This window comes from Necator americanus, chromosome IV (genome assembly GCF_031761385.1).
Source record: "Necator americanus strain Aroian chromosome IV, whole genome shotgun sequence".
Lineage (NCBI taxonomy): Eukaryota > Metazoa > Nematoda > Chromadorea > Rhabditida > Ancylostomatidae > Necator > Necator americanus.
Window position 1 is genome coordinate 27,842,820 of NC_087374.1, and position 18,697 is coordinate 27,861,516.

The 18,697-nt window shown below is 41.5% G+C and overlaps 2 protein-coding genes across 2 annotated transcripts; one reads left to right on the forward strand and one right to left on the reverse strand.

Moving 5' to 3' along the window:
- Positions 1 to 1,111: 1,111 nt before the first annotated feature.
- Positions 1,112 to 11,424, reverse strand: RB195_002951 (uncharacterized protein; the record flags this gene model as incomplete). The annotated part of the gene is made up of 18 exons (XM_064200425.1): positions 1,112 to 1,171; positions 1,501 to 1,611; positions 1,854 to 1,979; positions 2,067 to 2,230; positions 5,396 to 5,477; positions 5,593 to 5,670; positions 5,729 to 5,814; positions 7,174 to 7,253; positions 7,309 to 7,459; positions 7,526 to 7,682; positions 7,844 to 7,963; positions 8,021 to 8,101; positions 10,397 to 10,457; positions 10,513 to 10,657; positions 10,715 to 10,835; positions 10,996 to 11,057; positions 11,129 to 11,224; positions 11,319 to 11,424. The coding sequence occupies 18 exons, from the start codon at positions 11,422 to 11,424 to the stop codon at positions 1,112 to 1,114; spliced, it is 1,887 nt and encodes a 628-aa protein (XP_064056306.1).
- Positions 11,425 to 13,656: 2,232 nt separating this feature from the next.
- On the forward strand, positions 13,657 to 16,054 carry RB195_002952 (uncharacterized protein; the record flags this gene model as incomplete). The annotated part of the gene is made up of 8 exons (XM_064200426.1): positions 13,657 to 13,705; positions 13,777 to 13,832; positions 13,885 to 14,046; positions 14,120 to 14,212; positions 14,775 to 14,822; positions 14,871 to 14,948; positions 15,016 to 15,987; positions 16,046 to 16,054. 8 exons carry the CDS (start codon positions 13,657 to 13,659, stop codon positions 16,052 to 16,054), a joined length of 1,467 nt encoding a protein of 488 aa, XP_064056307.1.
- Between the last annotated feature and the right edge of the window lie 2,643 nt (positions 16,055 to 18,697).

Sequence of the window (18,697 nt, forward strand, 5' to 3'; positions counted from 1 at the left end):
TCATGCCGCCTTGGCGAGACTATAATAATCGACATTGAGTGGTGTGTTATTGTGGTGTTGGAACGAATTACTATCATTTAAGACACACGATCCATTTGAGTACGCTTACTTGTCAAGTTATTTAAGACAAGAAGTTCCGCTTGTAGGGACTGTACTGCTTGTACGGTGATTCATGATTTTGTACTCGAGTAGCATTCCGTGATATTTTTCACCTACCATTGCGTTTTTTTTTTCTATGTAGAGTCCTTCCGTATATTTTGTAGACAGACAGGACTGTTATGCAAGTTGACGCAAACAAGACTTTCAACTTCAACTTTTTTGGCGACATTTTTTAAAATCCATGTAGTATTCGTCTTTTTTGGTGGGGAAAAATAAATAAAAATAAATAAAAATAAATAAATATAGGACTGAGCTTGTAATGGTGAATATGGCCGCGGTAGTGATTCGATTAAGGTATGGCATGAGGAAGAGAGAGAATGTGGGTATGTATGTGGATAGAGCAAAGAAAGTTGGTGAATTCCAGAGTAGGCGTCGCGCTCGTTCGCGTACACATAAGTACAGGTTGCCTAGCGTACCGTTAAGAAAATCTCAATCTTGGAGTCATAAAGAGTGCCAAGAAATAAATTTGAACAATATGAAGACGCAACGATACGTAGCGAGACCGACTACAGATGATTTAAATATTTTCATGTAATTATTTCCGACTATACTGTCATTCTTAGATAATTCAGATTGAAAACTAAAAGAATGTGTTCCAATCAGGAACTTGATCGGTAAGCTTCGGTAAAAACATCAATTTGCACGTGATTTAAAATTAAAAAATTAAATGGGATTTTAAATTTGAATTTTAATTGAATTTTGCTATCATAATTGGAAAATACTGCTACTTTGAAGTGAGTTCTAATTATCAATTCTTCTTTCTGTGATTAGGTCGATTAGGTGGCGTCACAACAATTACTGAAACAAATTAAGTGGTTAGAGATAAACAAGCTTTCCTCATGACTTTTAAATAATGAAACCAGAAGAGATTCGGAGAAATCTGTGACACATAACAAAACATTGATTTTAGCTCTAAAATCACAGATCACAGGATTCCTCCGGAACGATGACCTCATTTGTTTGCTAGTTTGGCTATAAGATGATCGTTGTACAGCTTACGTAATCGTCGGACCTGTAATCAGTAAGTGTTTTTTCTTGAACAAACTTCTTCTTTTCTTGTTTCGTGAAAATTCACTGTTGGATTCCAAAAATTCTTCCAAGAACACATACATATGTCACTTTTTAAACAATATTGATTTATTGGAGTACATGCAGAGTAGCTCCTCTTCCTGAGTTAAGAAAAATAAAAATGTCTGGAACAGAAAAAGAGAGGAACAAAAAAGAAAGGTAAAATTCCTGGAATTTGGTGTTTGATTGGGGAACGGTTTTCTTCCGAAGTTCAAAAAACTTCCAAATTAGAGAAAAATCCAATTTTGTTCCGAATAATTTTCGAAAACCAACCTCTGCCTTTACAGGTTCATAGTTAGTTTCTTTTTCACGTGCTTCAATTTCTGCTCTTCGTCGAGCATTCTCCTCTCTCAACATTTCCAGCTTCTTTTGTTGTGCCTTGTACTAAAAAATTTAAATCAGGTGAGAAAACCTTTCAGTTAAGAAGTTTTTGTGGAATTTTTACTTGACCCTGCTGGTAATGACTTCAGCGGTGACTTTTATTGTCTAATCACCACAATTTTCAGGCAGAAATTTAAGCGCACTTCAGAAAAATGGAAAAAAGCTACTTTCATTGAAAAATGCGTACGCCGAAAAGCCGACGGTGCGATTTTTTCACTGAAAAAAAAGAAAAAAAATTGTCTAACCGCCACATATTCAGGATTACTGTTCAATTGCTCTTGAAGTTCATTTAATCGTTTCGTTTGGTTTTGAACGTGCTCTTCTAGCTCCGGTACTTCTTTTTCCAGCTCTGCACGGCGTTGCTCTAGCTTCTGAAAAAAGGAATTCCTAGAAAATTTTCTAGATGAATATCAAAAATTCTTAAGTATATCTATGCTGACATCTGATTATTCTAATACCTTAGCTTTCTCCTTCGCTTCTTCCTCAAGCCGATCCATATCATCGAACTTCTTTGATTCTTCTTCCATCTCGGCCAACTTCTTCTCCAACGTCTCAATTTCAGAGTTAAGACGATTTTCCATAGCTTCTTGCAGAAACATACCCTGTTGCAGTCGCATATATACTGAAACCCGTGTTTTTGGTTTGATGTCCATCGATCGATCAAAGCGACTTCCGCGAAAAATTGAGCTTTGAAGATATTTATTCGACTTTGGTAGGATTTTAAGCTCTTATAGTGAAGCGCAATGGAGCACCCGATGTATTCTTCTTGAATTGGGAGAATTTTTCTCCTTGGGACCTCAAAATGGTTCTACTTAAAGGCAGCATTCCACGAATTTGATGTGGTGAGGGAATCCGTACGGAAAGCTAGAGGCGTGTTTGTAGATTGCAGGATCAGGGGTGGTTCCGCTTATCTCTACACAATAATCGTAAAAAACGTCGTGGAAACCGCTTTAGTTCCTACAATAAACGTTATAGCGCTCTCCATGTATACGTTCTAGTCCCCTCAGCAACCTATTCATTGGTTTCATTTGAGTAGGTTGTCGAGGAGGACGCGCAACTGGAAGCCGCGCGTGTACGGGGGCGGTGCGGTACAACTGAAATCGTCGTGAAAAATGAAGTCTTTCACGCCGTTTTTTAGAACGAGGGGAGAGGTGAACGTAACTACCTTTGATCCCGCAATCTACAATCCCATCTCTAGCTTCCCTCACTACGTCAGATTCGTGCTGCCTACAAGGTGCGGTCGTCTCTTGCACTCAGATCTCGATTCTCGGATGAGGTAAAGGGCAAAGTGCACGACTTTGATCAATCTCTAGGGGGATGCGCCTAGGCGTTCAAATTGAATTCAAAACCGTTTCGGGTTTATGAGCTTGCGTTGAGCCTTGCAGTGGCTTGCAGGGCTAGCCAATGTGTCAAGTCCTTGTTTTTATTCTCCCACTGGACACTGGTAACAATTCATCGACCGGAAAGGAATGAATAGCTTAGTTGACATTAGGACGGCTTCAAACCAACGATCGATTGAGAGAGATCGTAGATGAGATGATACACGAGAACGACTGCATCGATGTAGAAGACATAGAAAACGCCCGCTATCCGTAAAATTCTGCCCGATGACAACAACCTGCTTGTAAATTTAAAGATGTATACCAGTGACCCATGAATATCACTATTGAGAAGGCACCTTTTTTCAGCAATAGAATAGTATCAATATTACAAAATCAGCACCCTCCTACGTTCCCCTCCTACCTGTCTCTACACTAAGGATACATCTGTAAAGTAACACTTCAAAATCCGCAATCCATAAAAAGATCTGTCATGGTTGTTTTTCTGTCCATAAATCTTTGCACGACTGTATCGTTTTTGAAGGGCGAAATTTCGACCTTCTTTGAATTTTGGCGTAGATTGCAACTTGTCGAAAGAGCCAAGATTGTTAACAAACTTTATTACGTTTCGACGTCGTCGCCTTCATCAGAGCCTGGAAAGTCAGATCATTTGTGACATATCCTCTCAAATGCCTTATCCAGAACAGGTCATCATTCCCTAAGGTGCTACACGCAAAACCGGAACCGAAATAGTCCAAATCGTTGTGCTTACTTAAGTAGCCGGTTTGCTGTGGTAATAGCGGACCTCTGCGCTATTAAATCGCTCCGCTAATACTAACTAGTATGCAACCCGCATATGACCCCGTAGATCAAAACAAGCAGAGATCTTGATACAGAGCCAGCTCGTTAGTCACGGCTATGCGCTGTTCCTTTCTATTCATTTTGTATTATTGATTTGCTTGAACTATGGCCAAGATTGGCATTGATATTTATTAACAGCTAACGTTTCGGCGTTTTCGCCTTCGTCAGAACCTGAGAAAATCAAGGCCATTGGTGATTTATTCTTCCAAACGCCCTATCACCTACAGAAAACATTCAAACGATAGGCAAACTCAAACAGCAACACATTGGCTAGTGCTTACCTCATTAGCTAGACTTGGTAACGCAACAGACCACCACGTACCACAACTGCGAGTCACAAGGGTTTTTTGTAGGTACCTGACGGCCCGCCCCGTAGATCAAAACCCGCGCAGATTTTGATATGGGGCTAGTTCGTTTGTGATCGCAATGCACTCATCCTTCCTGTTCATTTTTTGACTTTTGGCGGTGATCCAAAATGCCTTACCGAATGAACCCTTATCGCCTTGCTCAGGTTGCCGGTCATGAAAGGTAAACAGAAATTGATCTTTCTCTTTTTCGTGGCATAATCTTGATGCGCAATAACACCTGGCTTCCGCGGTACATTATCAATGTAACCATTAGAAGTTGCGACCCGCTGTGCTAGGTATGTTAACAATCTTGGATCTTGCTTCAATTTGACAATCGACAAGTTCTATCGCTTCTATTTAAAAATTCAAAAGCTGTTGTTACGAGATGGGATGGATTATGAAGATTTTGGAGCAACTTTTGTGAGGAAAATTTTGTGTTAAGTACCTGTGCACTGTTTCTAGACAAACAAAAGATAAAGGACAAAATGATTAGTATTAATAAGTCCTTTTGAGTTGCCCCGAGCTATCCAGTATTTTAAGTCAGTGCCTTTATCCTTACAAACAAGTCTGATAAAACCACACAGGTATGAGAAGCTTGATTGGTTCAGTGGGCCTCTTACCATTATGCTACACCTCAACGCCGTTTGTTCCTATGAAATACGTGAAAACAAGCCACCCTTCTGCACGCGTCACATCCGTGAGCGGGTGGTTGAGAATCAATGAGGTTTCTTCAGCAGCCTATTCAAATAATAATAGTAAAAGGGCTGTTGAAGGAACCGAAACAAGCGCGAACAAGAGGCGTTCTTATGTACTTCGTAGGGACTCTAGACTTCTTATGTACTTCGTAGACTTCTTATGTACTTCGTAGAGGTTCCCACGCCTTCTTTCACGACGATTTGGGGAATTGAGCGAGGCCACGCTCATACATCATCTACACTGCGCTCTATATTTGCCCACGTGGTCGGTTTCGTGCTATTTTAAGTAATCACTGGGAGCAAAAAAAAAAAACCAGTGGAAGAAATATAGATGAATGAAATAAGCGTCAACTGACACAAAGAATAGAACTTTTCTAAAAGAAGGAGATAAGCTTCGATTGGAATTAACGCGGTTGAGTTGGAAATTTCACGGAGAATTGAAAGTGTTATTACTCTTTAGAAATCAGTTCAAATGCTCGAGAAAGACATATTAAGACATGATTGATTGACATGTGAGACTTTTTTTGCTAAGGACAAGTAGTGGGGAGCTTCGCAGTTTACTCACTTTCTTGTAATTCCTCTACCGTTTCTTTCCCTTTGAGCAGTTCCTCGACATCCTGTTCAGCGATGTTTGGCTCTTTATCTGTCTGTAATTCATTTAAAAAATGGCAATTTGAGGCGGGAAATTGAAGTTTTGCAATTTATTTGTTCAAATTTCTGAAAATTGAAGGAAACTGACAAATATGGGTTTTTCCTTCTCACCTGTGCAAGATTCAACGAGATATTCCGCAATATTTGAACAATATTTTCAGCATATCCATCCAGTTCACGTGTGAGTGCCTGAGTTGACATAACAATGAATTTTAGCGAGTTGAGGACAGTACGTAAAATTGCGTACCTCTTTCTGTTCGTCGAAACCATTCAGGAATTCGTCATATTCCTTTTCTTTCAACAGTAAATCACGATATCTCTCGCTATTTTTAGCTAAAAATAACAAAAACAGCATTCGAATTCCAGCGCACTAGTCAGTGATTTTCAGGGACACGACACGTACTAAGGTGTTATGCGCTATACGTGCTTATAAACAGCATATCACGAAAGTGATGATGTTGGGATCTTTCCACGAAAATACAGAGTTACAGGTGTAATTCACAGGTTTAATTCGTAATCACGTTCAATTCTCCTCAATCGTGCTAAAAAAAGCGTGGGAAATTAACGTTGTGTTCTAAATTTGCTAACAGACACCTTATAACGTGTCGGTTCCTTCAGCAAGATATTAATGTTTAGTCTGAGTACGCTGTTGAGGAAACCCCGTTGATTTTTGAAAGCTGGTTCGTATACGCGGCGCGTGTACGGGGTTAGCGTGTTATAAGCTGCTTCGAAAGGAGAATTCGAACGCCGAACAGTTTCTCACGACGTTTCTCAGGATAATTAGTGGGAATTGAGCGTGGTCACGCACATAGTCGTAGCCTGCACCCTCAGTCCTATCTTTTCGCTGAGGTTTCCTAACATAGTCGATTTCCTGGTATTTTGCTTTGTGTTCAAAAGAATAATAATAATAAAGAATTCCCAAAAATTACTGATTGGTTCGATCGACACCGGGAGTCACGATCTTTTAATCCACTGAACCTATTTCACTCACTGCATGTAAACAGTCAGCAAAATACCATAACATCCCAATACGTTGATTTGAAGTCCGTTTAAAACAATTGGTTTTGTAATGAAACACTGTGCGGCCGCTTTCGTGGTAGGACCTTCGCCCAACTGCGATTGGTTTGAAACGTTTCGCATGCGTTTCGTTTCATCCAACGGTCGTGTCAAAGACTATCTACGCGGATCTACGCGCGGCGACATATTGTGTCGTATTTTGTCTGCGGCATTTTCGTTGCGAGATGCTCTATGGATGTTGTGAGATGTATAGAGATCCGGAATTTCCGACCCGACTGTAAATCAAGTAGTTTTGACTACACTGTATCATTGTTTTATAGCGCAAAATCTTCCCTTTTCAGTTTTAGATGCAAAAAGAGCAATATATTTGTAACAAAATTAAAAGTCGAAAAAGAAGCCTAGTAGAGTTAAAACGACATAAAGCACGTACGCAATTGCGTACGCGGCTTCTTTCGAGGCGCTTCGGCGGAACGTAGTGGCTAGGAGCGTGGTGAAATCCTTGCTGGGACCACCCATCGCTGTAGTTTGCGGCGTTCCCAACTCGGTTCCAATTGCTGTCTCCACAGCCCCATTTCGAGCGCGTTCGCAAATGCACCGCAACTACACTCGTGATTCATGTCGTTTTGAACCGACTATACCTTGATGTGTTGTCCTCTTTAAAATTCAAAAACGCACCCAACGTCTCACTAGTAGCCGAATCTAACTCCTGAAGTTCCTCACGAGCATTGTTGATCTCTTCGTTGAGTTTCTCTAATCTGAAACAGAGAAAAAGGAGTTACAGGAAAGCCACGGCTATGTAACAGGACTTACTGTTTTTCCATTCTCTGGATATCCTCATTATTTGTACGCATTTCTTCGATAAGCTTTTGTTTCTTCTGTTCGGGTGTTTCTTGCGATTCCTTTTCCGCTATTAATGCAGCTTTTTTCGCATTCAGCTCCATGAGAGCTTGACGCAGTTGTGCTACAAACGGAGTTACGGTACTAGACAGTAATTTTTGTTACAGTATCGTGCTTGAAACATGTATACCCGCTTCTCTTCTTAGTGGTGAATTACTGAGTTCCAACTCAAGCTGATCGATTTCCTCATCCAATTTATCGATTTCTTGCTGCATCTCTTCTATTTGAGCTTTTAATTTTTCATTCTTCTCTTTGCACTCCTCATAGCGTTCACGGATACTTGGGTCCTGAAAAGATGAATATGACGAATTGGGTTGCTTCAAAACCTCAAAAGGTTTGAATGGGAAGAGAATTCAAATATTTATTTCCATTTATGCTTTATTAGTTCCCGCTGCAGCTTATACAAACGTAAATATTGGTAATTATGAAGAGCAGAGTCTATCCGTACCATTCCAGCCATTACAGCTTCATTCAGACGTTTCTGTTCTTCTATCTCTGCCATCAGTTCTTCAGCTTCTCGTTCGCGAGCTTGGCGTTCATTAAAAAGTTCCTGTACTGTTGCTTCAATCTGGAAAAGCTCTGAATTAGCGGCGGGATGAGCGCTATCAGCTGGTCAGAGAATTACCTCATCAGCACTTTCCTTAATTCGACGGGTTTCCGCTTCGACGTCGCTTATGTCACGGTTGGAATGCACATTATCGATAATCTGCAATAGAACACTTTGGCTTGCAAGGAATAACATAAAAAAGAGATAATTGACGCTTGAATATTATTTAGGTTATTTTTTCTTTGCGGGGAAGGGGGATGGGAGGGGGAGTGAGGGTTAGAAGGAGGGGAACCAGACTTTTCTTGAGTAAGCTTTTTATATGTAGGTTACAAGTCTACTAATACGGTAAAACACAAGTTAGTGTTGTAAAAACTATGGACTAAGGGAAAATTACACTGTTTGCATTTTATCGATCTTTAACTATAGTCGGATCAAAACGACGTAAATCACGAGTGTAGCTGCGGTGCATTTGCGTATGCGCTCGAAACGGCGCGGTGGAGGCAGCAGTTGGAACCGAAATGGGACCGCCGCAACTGCAGGGGTGGGTGGCGCCAGCAAGGGTTTCACCACGCCTCCAGCCGCTATGCTCCACCGAAGCGCCTCGAGAGAAGCCGTGTCCGTGCTTGCGTGCGTGCTTCGCATCGTTTCCACCCTAACTATACATTGCCGTGAAGCTTCCGATAAAATATATTTAAAGAAGCATTGGTGATGAACGCTTGTAAAATTTGTTGCTCTTTGTCTGTTTTACTTTTTCACCAAGACGCACGAGAACGACTTTGACTCAAACTTCGAAAAATTATGCTCTTAATGTTGCGGTGGCCATAAACCATATATTACTCCCAAACGGAGTGATGACGGCGATTGCTGGATCGTCTTCACGATACAGGTGCTCTCCCAGATGACCATCCAAGCGTTTGATTTCCTTCGTTTTCCCGTAGATAAAGGTTAGAAGTTAATTTTGTTTGTGATTTCTTCAAGTGAGTTAATTTTGTTTGTGACTTCTTCATATGATCTTTTAAAGAAACTCTTACAACTCCTTGGATTCCCGAAAACTGCGAGAGCGAAACTAAGTGAGGGCAAAAAGTAGCACACAATTTAACTATACGATGCCAAGATTCAAAGAATGTCGAACTTGGGACATAAGTGAGTGTAATTATGCAGCACCCAGAGCCATTTCACCTTCAAATTTGGTGGAAGTAACATTTAAATAAGATTAAGGTTAATAAGAACTGATTCAAGTAAGTCTTAAGTAAAAACGCTGACATGTTATTTTGCAGCATCAGCTAGTCCAAGAAAGCAAAAACGATTGGAGGTCTGAAGGTATTGGAGAGGCCACGACAGCGCGAGCACTCGCGGGCGCTATCCGGCCACTGCATCGCGCGGGGGTTTTTGCCTGCTCCCTTTCGGACCTGGGCCGTACACCCCTCCTTGTCCGCCCAGGACCCACCATCTTCCGACGGCGGGCCCTTGGCGACGCAACGCTTGGCGCGGACGCCCGGTCGCCGTACTCAACGACCACCGCGGGACTCCTCCCCTCACTCCATCCACACCAATCTACTGCCTAGAAGCTGGCTCACAGGCGCCCGCCACGACGCCCAGTGGCAGCGGTGGTTTCGTTCGGCTGTGTGAGGCTAGGTGGTTGCGAGAGATTACGGATATTCAGGAGGCGAAACGTGGCCGGGCTAAAGTAGAGAACACATCGCGCGATGAGAGGACGTACGACGAGAGCGAGGTGAGAGCGTGTCGTTCAAGGAGAGCGAAGACGAATATCTGTGGAGGTTGATAGCGAAGAGGCATAAAGAAAAACCCTTTCTTCCTGGGAAGCTATTTCACCTTGGTTTTTTTCTTCTTCAAATATTTTTTATACGGTCATATGTTCACACAAAAGACTCCGTCCGTGCTTCATGTCGTTTTGTCCCGACTATATTCCGCACACACTGGTGGTTATGTTAGCACAAAAGACCGCGCACGAACGCGTTATCAGCTCGCACCCTCAACTCCTCCTGCCTTATCGGAATCGAAAAAGCAGCGCGATCGTTCGGATAAACACAACCCACGCGTGGTTCTCAATCCACATATTCTAATGAAGATTATTATCTATTCTGTTCTAGTATTATATTACATTGCATATTTTACATCCTAATGGATCTAATGTCTATAAATATTGTTAATTTCTAATGGATAGATGAGTAACTTCTACCGTTTCTTCAAAGATCGCTTTCATCCATACGTAGTTTCAACGTTTGCAATTCAGGTCAATGTAATGAGAATACTCCATAGCAAACAAGAAGAAATTTTTCGAATATCTACGTAAATTGAAACTACTGAAATTGTAAATTGCTTACATGCATTATTTCGAACCGCTCTAGTTTTGTTCTTTTTTTGTTTCAGAAATGTTGAGACGTGAATAAACATTCACACAATTAACCAAAATCACTTTTTTTTTCCACTCACCATGTTCAAGTCAATCAACTTTCCTTGCATCTCCTTTAGCTCCATGGCGCTTTCTTTTGCTCTAAAATTACTTTTTCTTCTAAAAGCTGACCTATATTTACTGTATTTTACAGTACCTTTGCTCGTATGCCTCCAGTTCGTCACGGTCACGCAGCCCTTTTTGGTAGACTTCTTCGAGTCTGGCTATTTCCGCGGTTAGCTGATTCGCCTTGGCTTTCAGCAATCCCATGTAGTACGATTTGTCGTGTACTTGTCTTGTGCCTGGAAAAGAATTAAGGAAGGACGAGTCTGATTCGTATTCTGGAGATAAATACGGACTCCCTGTGCCAAGTCGGCTTACTGCTCTGCCACCGCTGAGACCTTGTTGAGTTATAGGACGAATAGTTGGATTTATGGCGGTAGGTGGACGCGCCATTCCTGTGGACGGACGATCAGCCATCTACAAGCTATTTATTCCATACATTCGCGGGTCCATTCGTTCATTCATTCATTCACTCATTAAGCATTTATTGTTCCTACATGGCTTTGAATGGGAAATTTTCATCATATGATGTTCAAACTCTCGCAATCGCATAAGCATAAGTATGGAAACAACGCACTGCTGATCCAATTCGCTGCTGAGAGGATCCGAGTCGATGTTGTGGAGTTCCGATTCTGGATTCTACACAAAAAAGTTTTTTTTAAACCAGCTGGAAAGAAGAATCCATTCGTAAGCAGTTTTTGAAAACTGACCGATCCCTGATCGTGATGGCGGTGGCGGCATAACAGGAACCCCTGCACGTGACACTGAAATTCTTGAAGGTGGTCGTTCGCCTGTTGGTAGTGAGCCTGGAGAAGAATCGCTATCTCGGACTACAGATGAAGAGGACTATTTGGAGGATTTATCTATAGAATGATTAGGATGAATCTGAAGGTCACCTACCGTTTCCGACTGCCTGGTCGGGTGGAGCAGCGGCAGCAGCTCGACGAGCTGCACTAGCTGCACGACCTGTCGAAGTTTTTGGACGTGCTGACGGCGGCCGTGACATTCACCTAGATAGGCATGTTCCCTATACACATTTTTCTCTTCTGCTCTAGGTAGAAAAAATCGACGCTGAAGAATCGATGCAATGATCGTTCAATGTATTGAGAGCGATAAAAGACCACTTCCGTAAGCTGGTACACTACGCTTTCATATTACTCATGAAAATTCCATCTAAAAGAATATTCACGGAGAAGATGGAATGTATGAATAAAAGGATTTTTTTCTCAGGTACACAATTTTTTTTGCTTTCGAGTTGTACAATGTTATGTAGGAGCATCTAAAAAAGGACGTTGGGTGACGGTGGAGCACCGCCGGGCAACATCTTTTCAAAAAACGGAAGTTCCACGGTAACTGATACATCACTAGATCCCTCTGGAGATCTATTTTGAAAAAGTCGGTATATTCCCGAACTGCTTTGTCTCTCAACATGTAATAAAGCCTCAAAAAATCCGTTTGTGCTTAATCGCTGTTTTATTGGTTTTTTTTGTGATACATTCTGTTCCTGCTACAAATATTCAAAGTATGTAAAGAGGAATCACGGTGTTAGACAATAACGAAAACTGTACAGATGAGGGAAAAAGTCAATTTCAACAAATATGAATAGTTTCATTCATCAATTTCGTGACGTTTCGATGAAACATGGAACTTTGAGTTCTTGAATACCTTTCCAGCTGTGACCTCAGGCTATGTAGCAATTATTGTCTTTTGGCGGAATATCTGACGGCATTTTGCTTTCTCCTCAACGTTATCCTTGTTTTTGGGTAGAACTTAAAGATGAGAACTTGAGTATGAATTCGGATGGATATGAATTTGATAAATGAAGTTCTCTGAAATTTATTTTTCATGAGAAGTCAAGACCCCATGGTGCCGCACCGTCACATACCGTCACTTTTTCAATGTTCATGCATAGGATTGTAGCTGTTCATCAAAGATTTCTGTATATTCAGATTGGTAAGGCTACGATACGGTATGAACACAAATTGAGGAGATTTCTATCTCTTTTCCTCAACATACGGTGGCATCTGATCTGATCTGGTCAACTCTGAACTTGAACGATGAACATCAGCTGATAAACAGAAGAAATACATGAAAGCGGAAACAGATTTAAAGAGAAGGGCCTCTAATAGGATTTGCCCACTCCACTTGCATTGTTTCAGAAAAGAAGGGGATAATCATTGAAAAGGAAGGTTAATAGAAAAGCTACGCCTTTTCGTGTGTAATGGTTGTCATAGCAACGTTATGCGGCAAGGTACTTATGAGGCAAATACATATGGACATAAATAGGAAATATTTTATTATATTTTTTTGGAGAATTTGAGCAAGTGTGCGGGTTATCAAATAATGAGTGAACGAATCGTTCGATAAACGTTTGAGCAACTGGTTGAATGAGTGAAAAGCGAAATGGATAAGAAGGTAAAGGAAAAATAACGCAGCGAATAAATGAAATAATACAATTTTGATATAATATGTGATGGAAGCACAACAGCACAACTATGGAAGGTTGTTAATTTTCTGAACCATCGCGGCATGTCCAAAGGAGTTTTTTTTTTTGTCATCTGTCAAGAGAACCCGATTTTTTTTCCTGTTGAACTTTGTATGAACTGAGCGATAATAGCGCAGTCGATAAGTAATTCCGCTGTGACTGCACGATCGATTGATGGTACGAAACCGTCCCAGTGCCGACCAAGCCCTTTCAAGCCCTAAATTGTTATCTAATTTCTTTGGAAGGATAAAAACTCTGACCTGATACATCGGCAAGCCCTCGAAAGTCATTGTATAGGTTAGACACACGTTCGTAGTCCTTGAACGATTCTGGACAGAACTGAACGCGTTTGTGTATCCCAAGCGGATTGACTAAAGCTGGACATTTTATCCTTTTTATCCCCTTGACATCGTACTAAGGATTGCTGTGCCTCGCTTGTGCTTTCGTTTAATCCACATTACTGTACTGTATTTTAATCAAAACAAGGCAAGTGTTTACTGTACTCTGGTGTACTGTACTCGGTATAACTATCATTATCTTCAATGCTACACGATATAAGCGCAATAATCATGATTGTTTATTCCAGAAATATGTCCCTCGTTTCTTGCTGTATGACTCATTTTTAGCCGGTCTAATTGTGAATGCAGCTGCTAGAAAGCGAGTAACCAGGATCATAGTGATGGTTACCTGTGTTCTTCGGCTCTTATGGCCTTAACGGAAGAGTTTCAGGACGGAATCATTGCCTAGAGTAGTATGGGAGTAGCTGTTTTTGTGTTGCTGTTGTTAATTTTAATCTCAGCTTGTGAGTTTCTTGTCCAAATTTCCCTAAAAATTAGGATGTTGCGGTAATAATACGGTAATGATACGCTCTAGGGTTCTTAACAAATTGCATGAAAAAACGTAAAAAAAAGCGGTTCCACCTCCCTAAGGTTAGTTTTCGACAAACGTCAACTGATCAGCTCCGCCCATATGGTTTTACAGCTTCGGCGTGGACGGGATGCGATAGAAAGTTCGAGATCGCGTCCATCGGCATCGTGTTCGGTGACAGCAAAATCTAGAGCATCGAAAGCTAAAACGCCAGCTGCTCCAGACCCGAAGCAGAAGGATATGAAGAAAGTTGATAATGTCGAGCACGTTACTCCGGTGAGACTTGCTGTAATATTTTTTTTTCATTCTTCCTTTTTCCACATTCCGGAAAGCACGTCAAATATTTAAGAAACAAGAAATCACACCTAAAAAGGAATATGCAGAAAAAACACCGATGGAAAAGTTGGCAAAAATCGCCAGGGGCACAGTGAAGAGATCGACGGTGAGTTGCTAAAGTCGTTACAGACAATCTGAATCCTATCTCCGAGTCATCCGAATCTGAATAACCTGAATCTGACAAACGAAACAGCCATTTAGCACCGAGAACGGATTCGACGGGGATTTATATCATTTTATTTATATTTTGGCCTCTAAAAGAGCACTTCTTTTCAAATGCGCACCTTTTTTCCTGGAAGCTGTGAATTATCACAAGTGATATATTTATGATGCGAAGCACTGCTGACTACGATTGTTCTTATGATTGTTGCTATGATTTCCCGTGCTTCTCCCCACATTACAATCCATAGGCACCAAGACAGCAGAATTCACAGCCGCAACCGCTTAGCGCGTGCATATCTCTGACAATTGGCGACTATCGACCGACCAGCACCACGTTATAAGGATCGATCAATATTAACCTATGGCGTTCTCACCTCTCTCTCTCGGTCGTGTACGGGAAAAATTAGGAAAAAAACAATGAACTAGGTTTTACTTCCGATATGGATAACATGGAGATACAAACGAGAAATCAGACGAATCTTCACGAACTATGGAATAATTTTCAGGATTACCCCACCTTCGATGATATCCTTAGCGACTGGGACGACAAGAAGGTGGGTAAAGCTTGCATGCAATGTTCGCAGCTATTCGATCACATTTAGAAGAATATTGAGCCGCAAAAAATGGATTTGAACCAAAAGGAACAGCTTATAGCAAAAGGTGCAAAAAGGAACAAAGACGTGAGATTTTCTTCCAATTTTCTGCTTCAAATTCTGGAAATTGGACATATTACCTGTGATTGTTTAGGACTATCCTACAATGGGTGACATTATGAGTGATTGGGATTCAAAGGAAGAAAGGCGAGCGAAAAAAGAAGGGCGAAGAGAAAAGGATGAAGAAGAAGAAAAGAATGAAGAGGAGAAAAGCGCTGACCTACATGGTTTGCTGGAAGAAAAGGAGAAAAAAAAGGAAGGAACCCTAGTTGACAATAAAATGACCGCTCAGGAACCGACAGAGACTGTGGGGATCGAAGCAACCCAAGATAATTTTGCAGCGAAAGGAAAGAGGGGATCTAATGAAGCAGAAAAACCAAAGGAGATCCAAGAGAGGGAAGCTGATGGAATAGAGAAAGAGATTGATGATTCGCTGAGGAAAAGAAATGTGGAGGAAGATGAATATATTAAAAAAGCCAGAGAAGCTCAGCTTAGGAGGAGGGCCGAAGAGGAACAGAAGGAAAGGAAAAGAGCAGAAGAAGAAGCAGCTGATAGAGAAAAAAAGGTAAGGAACCTTGACGAAGAAAACAAGAAGGAGAAAGAAAGAGCAACTGGAGTGAAACAGTTGGATGAGGAGAGAGAACAAAAGGAATTTACCGGAAGGGAAGTTCCGGAATCAGAGTTACGCGATTATGGGCTTGTTGAGAAAAAATACAAGAGAGGATCAGGAGAAATTGCTGACCAGGAAAAAAACGATGCAGCCCCATATTCAAGAAGTAAAAATATTGACGTGGCAAGAAAACAAAGTGGAGAATTGGTGAAGCCAAAAAAAGAGACCTGGAGGTCAGGGACAGGTCAAAAAATTGGTGGAAGTGGTAGCCCAAAGAAGAGCAGTGGAAGCGATCACCACGATGGTGGTCCGAAGAGTAATCAGAAAAAGCATGGAAATGAAAAGGTTCGTAGAAAGAGGAGGTCGAAGGAAAAGATCAAAAAGTCATCCGAGAGTGGTGAGAGAAACTTGAAAAAAGGGAAGCATAAAAAAGATAAGAAACCGAACAAAAGAAGGGTTAGTGTGAACGAGTTCCTCCTCAATTTTTTCCCTTAATTAATTACGAGAATTTCAGTCGAAATGAGAGAGTAGAATTTGTAAATACTGAAGAGAAAAGCAATTCCTATCAATCAAGAAGTTCTCTGCAATTTAACCATTAACTTAAGAACTAATAAATATTGCTGTCTACAGTGACTCATTCCGCTTCCGCAGCTAATATGGAGTGTAAGGAATATATCGCAAAAAAGGAGATGCAGGCGAAGAGTCGGGTCAAAACGACCTGAAGGTCGGTGGATTTACGTAAACGGCTGCGCTAAAAGCGGTGCATTATAGCGTAGAGGTTATGATCAAGAGGAGACCCTTTCTTGCATTAGTGATCGACGCAGTTCGCGCTGGTTCCACCTCAATCGCTGGTTTAAAGGCATCACCCCACGAATCTGGGGTGGTACGGAAAAACTCATTCGTCGTCGAAAACCCATCAGGACGAATCGTAGGCGGGGGCGAGGGTTGCGCATCAACAGAAACCGTCGTAAGAAATAGCGTTCCGGGGTCGTCCGTTTACACTGATACAGGGAGAGATGAACGGAATCACCCTCTTCTCCACAATCTACGACCGCATAGGTCCTCCCGTTCATCTCTCCTCGTGTGTTGATGCCTTTAACTGTGCCGCTTGATCCGCACACTGCAGCACAACATAGGAGAAACAGGCGATATGAGTGATTAAATCAGTATCAGTATCAACTCAGGTGTGCAGCAACTTGGATATGTTTGATCTGAAACGGAATAGCACAGTAATATATTAGTAACATAATAAATTTAGAATTATGAGATTCAATTCTTCCTCATCTTTTCCTCATTATTTCTTCTCTGTGACTGGAATAAATGACAATGAGAAGAAATAAGGTAATATGTACAAGGGCGGAATTTTAAAAGAAGTCGACATTTTAAGCAGTAATGTCCCTGAAATGTATCTCTATAAATAAAATTCTAACCGCAAATAATTATCGATGTGTTATAATAACTGTAAATTAGGAGAGAGAGAATAAAGTGTTTGACGTTAATCAATCTCTTTGGCTTGTTGGCGTTGTTAGCTATGAGTTTAAACGAGTCCTCAATTTTTGGGACTTCTTTATGTATATGGTAGGTTTCAGTTAATCAAATTTCACCTTTCAAACCTGATTTCAATTCATATCTGAGATGTAGCCACGAGCTTACACTCTGACCAACCAAGCTTGGTTTGAGGTTCTTATGAACGTGGTCCATACAATGTTTTTTTTTGCGGAGCACGACACATCCCTTTAATTCATCTTTTTGTATCCGCAAAAATTCGTCCAATCTACCTGGTTGCTACAAATTGCGTCACAATCTGCCTATTTTCTCCTCTTCCATAAGGGAGGTATTCACGCTAAATGAGACAAGTTCAGATCATTTGGGCTTCTCCAAGGACATCAGAAAACAGATATCTACTTCGATTAAAATTTGACTCCAGTTAAAAGATGTCATGAGGCTATGAGATTAAGTTTCAATAGTGAACACTTGAATGAGCAAAAAGCCCCCGAAAATTACGCGGCATTAATTTCGCGGTAACAAAACCCATAGGTTCTATGGAAACGTCTCCGAAAAGTTTGTTCGTGTCGGCGAAAATATGGTTTGACATCAGGACGATGAAAAACTGCGCCAAAAATAACTGCAAAGGTAGATCAAACATAACTAAACAAATTCCACCACTAGAAAAGTCACTGACACCCATCCTTTGATGCTTGGGTTTTCGACTTTTTTTATTGACTATCCATCCACGCAGAAATCGTCGTATCCCGCAATTACACACCTTTTTCTTACAGTACTCTCTTTTGTGTGAACATATGACTGTATAAAAAATATTTGAAGAAGAAAAAAAAAAACCAGGGTGAAATAGCTTCCCGGGAAGAAAGGGGTTTTCTTTATGCCTCTTCGCTATCAACCTCCACAGATGTTCGCCTTCGCTCTCCTTGAACGACACGCTCTCACCTCGCTCTCGTCGTACGTCCTCTCATCGCGCGATGTGTTCTCTACTTTAGCCCGGCCACGTTTCGCCTCCTAAATATCCGTAATCTCCCGCGAGAACGAAACCACCGCTGCCAATGGGCGCCGTGGCGGGAGCCAGCTTCTAGGCAGTAGATTGGTGTGGGTGGAGTGAGGGGAGGAGTCCCGCGGTGGTCGTTGAGTACGGCGACCGGGCGTCCGCGCCAAGCGTTGCGTCGCCAAGGGCGCGCCGTCGGAAGATGGTGGGTCCTGGGCGGACAAGGAGGGGTGTACGGCACAGGTCCGAAAGGGAGCAGGCAAAAACCCCCGCGCGATGCAGTGGCCGGATAGCGCCCGTGAGTGCTCGCGCTGTCGTGGCCTCTCCAATACCTTCAGACCTCCAATCGTTTTTGCTTCCTTGGACTAGTTGATGCTGCAAAATAACATGTCAACGTTTTTACTTAGGACTTATTTAAATCAGTTCTTATTAACCTTAATCTTATTTAAATGTTACTTCCATAAAAAGGCAAAATGGCTGTGGATGCTGCTTAATTACACTCACTTATGTTCCCAAGTTCGACCTTCATTGAATCTTGGCATCGTAGAGTTTAATTATGCACTACTTTTTACACTCACTTAGCTTCGCATTCTAGGGAATCCAAGGAGCTGTAAGTATTTTTTTAAAGGATCATATGAAGAAGTCACTGACAAAACTAACTCATACTTC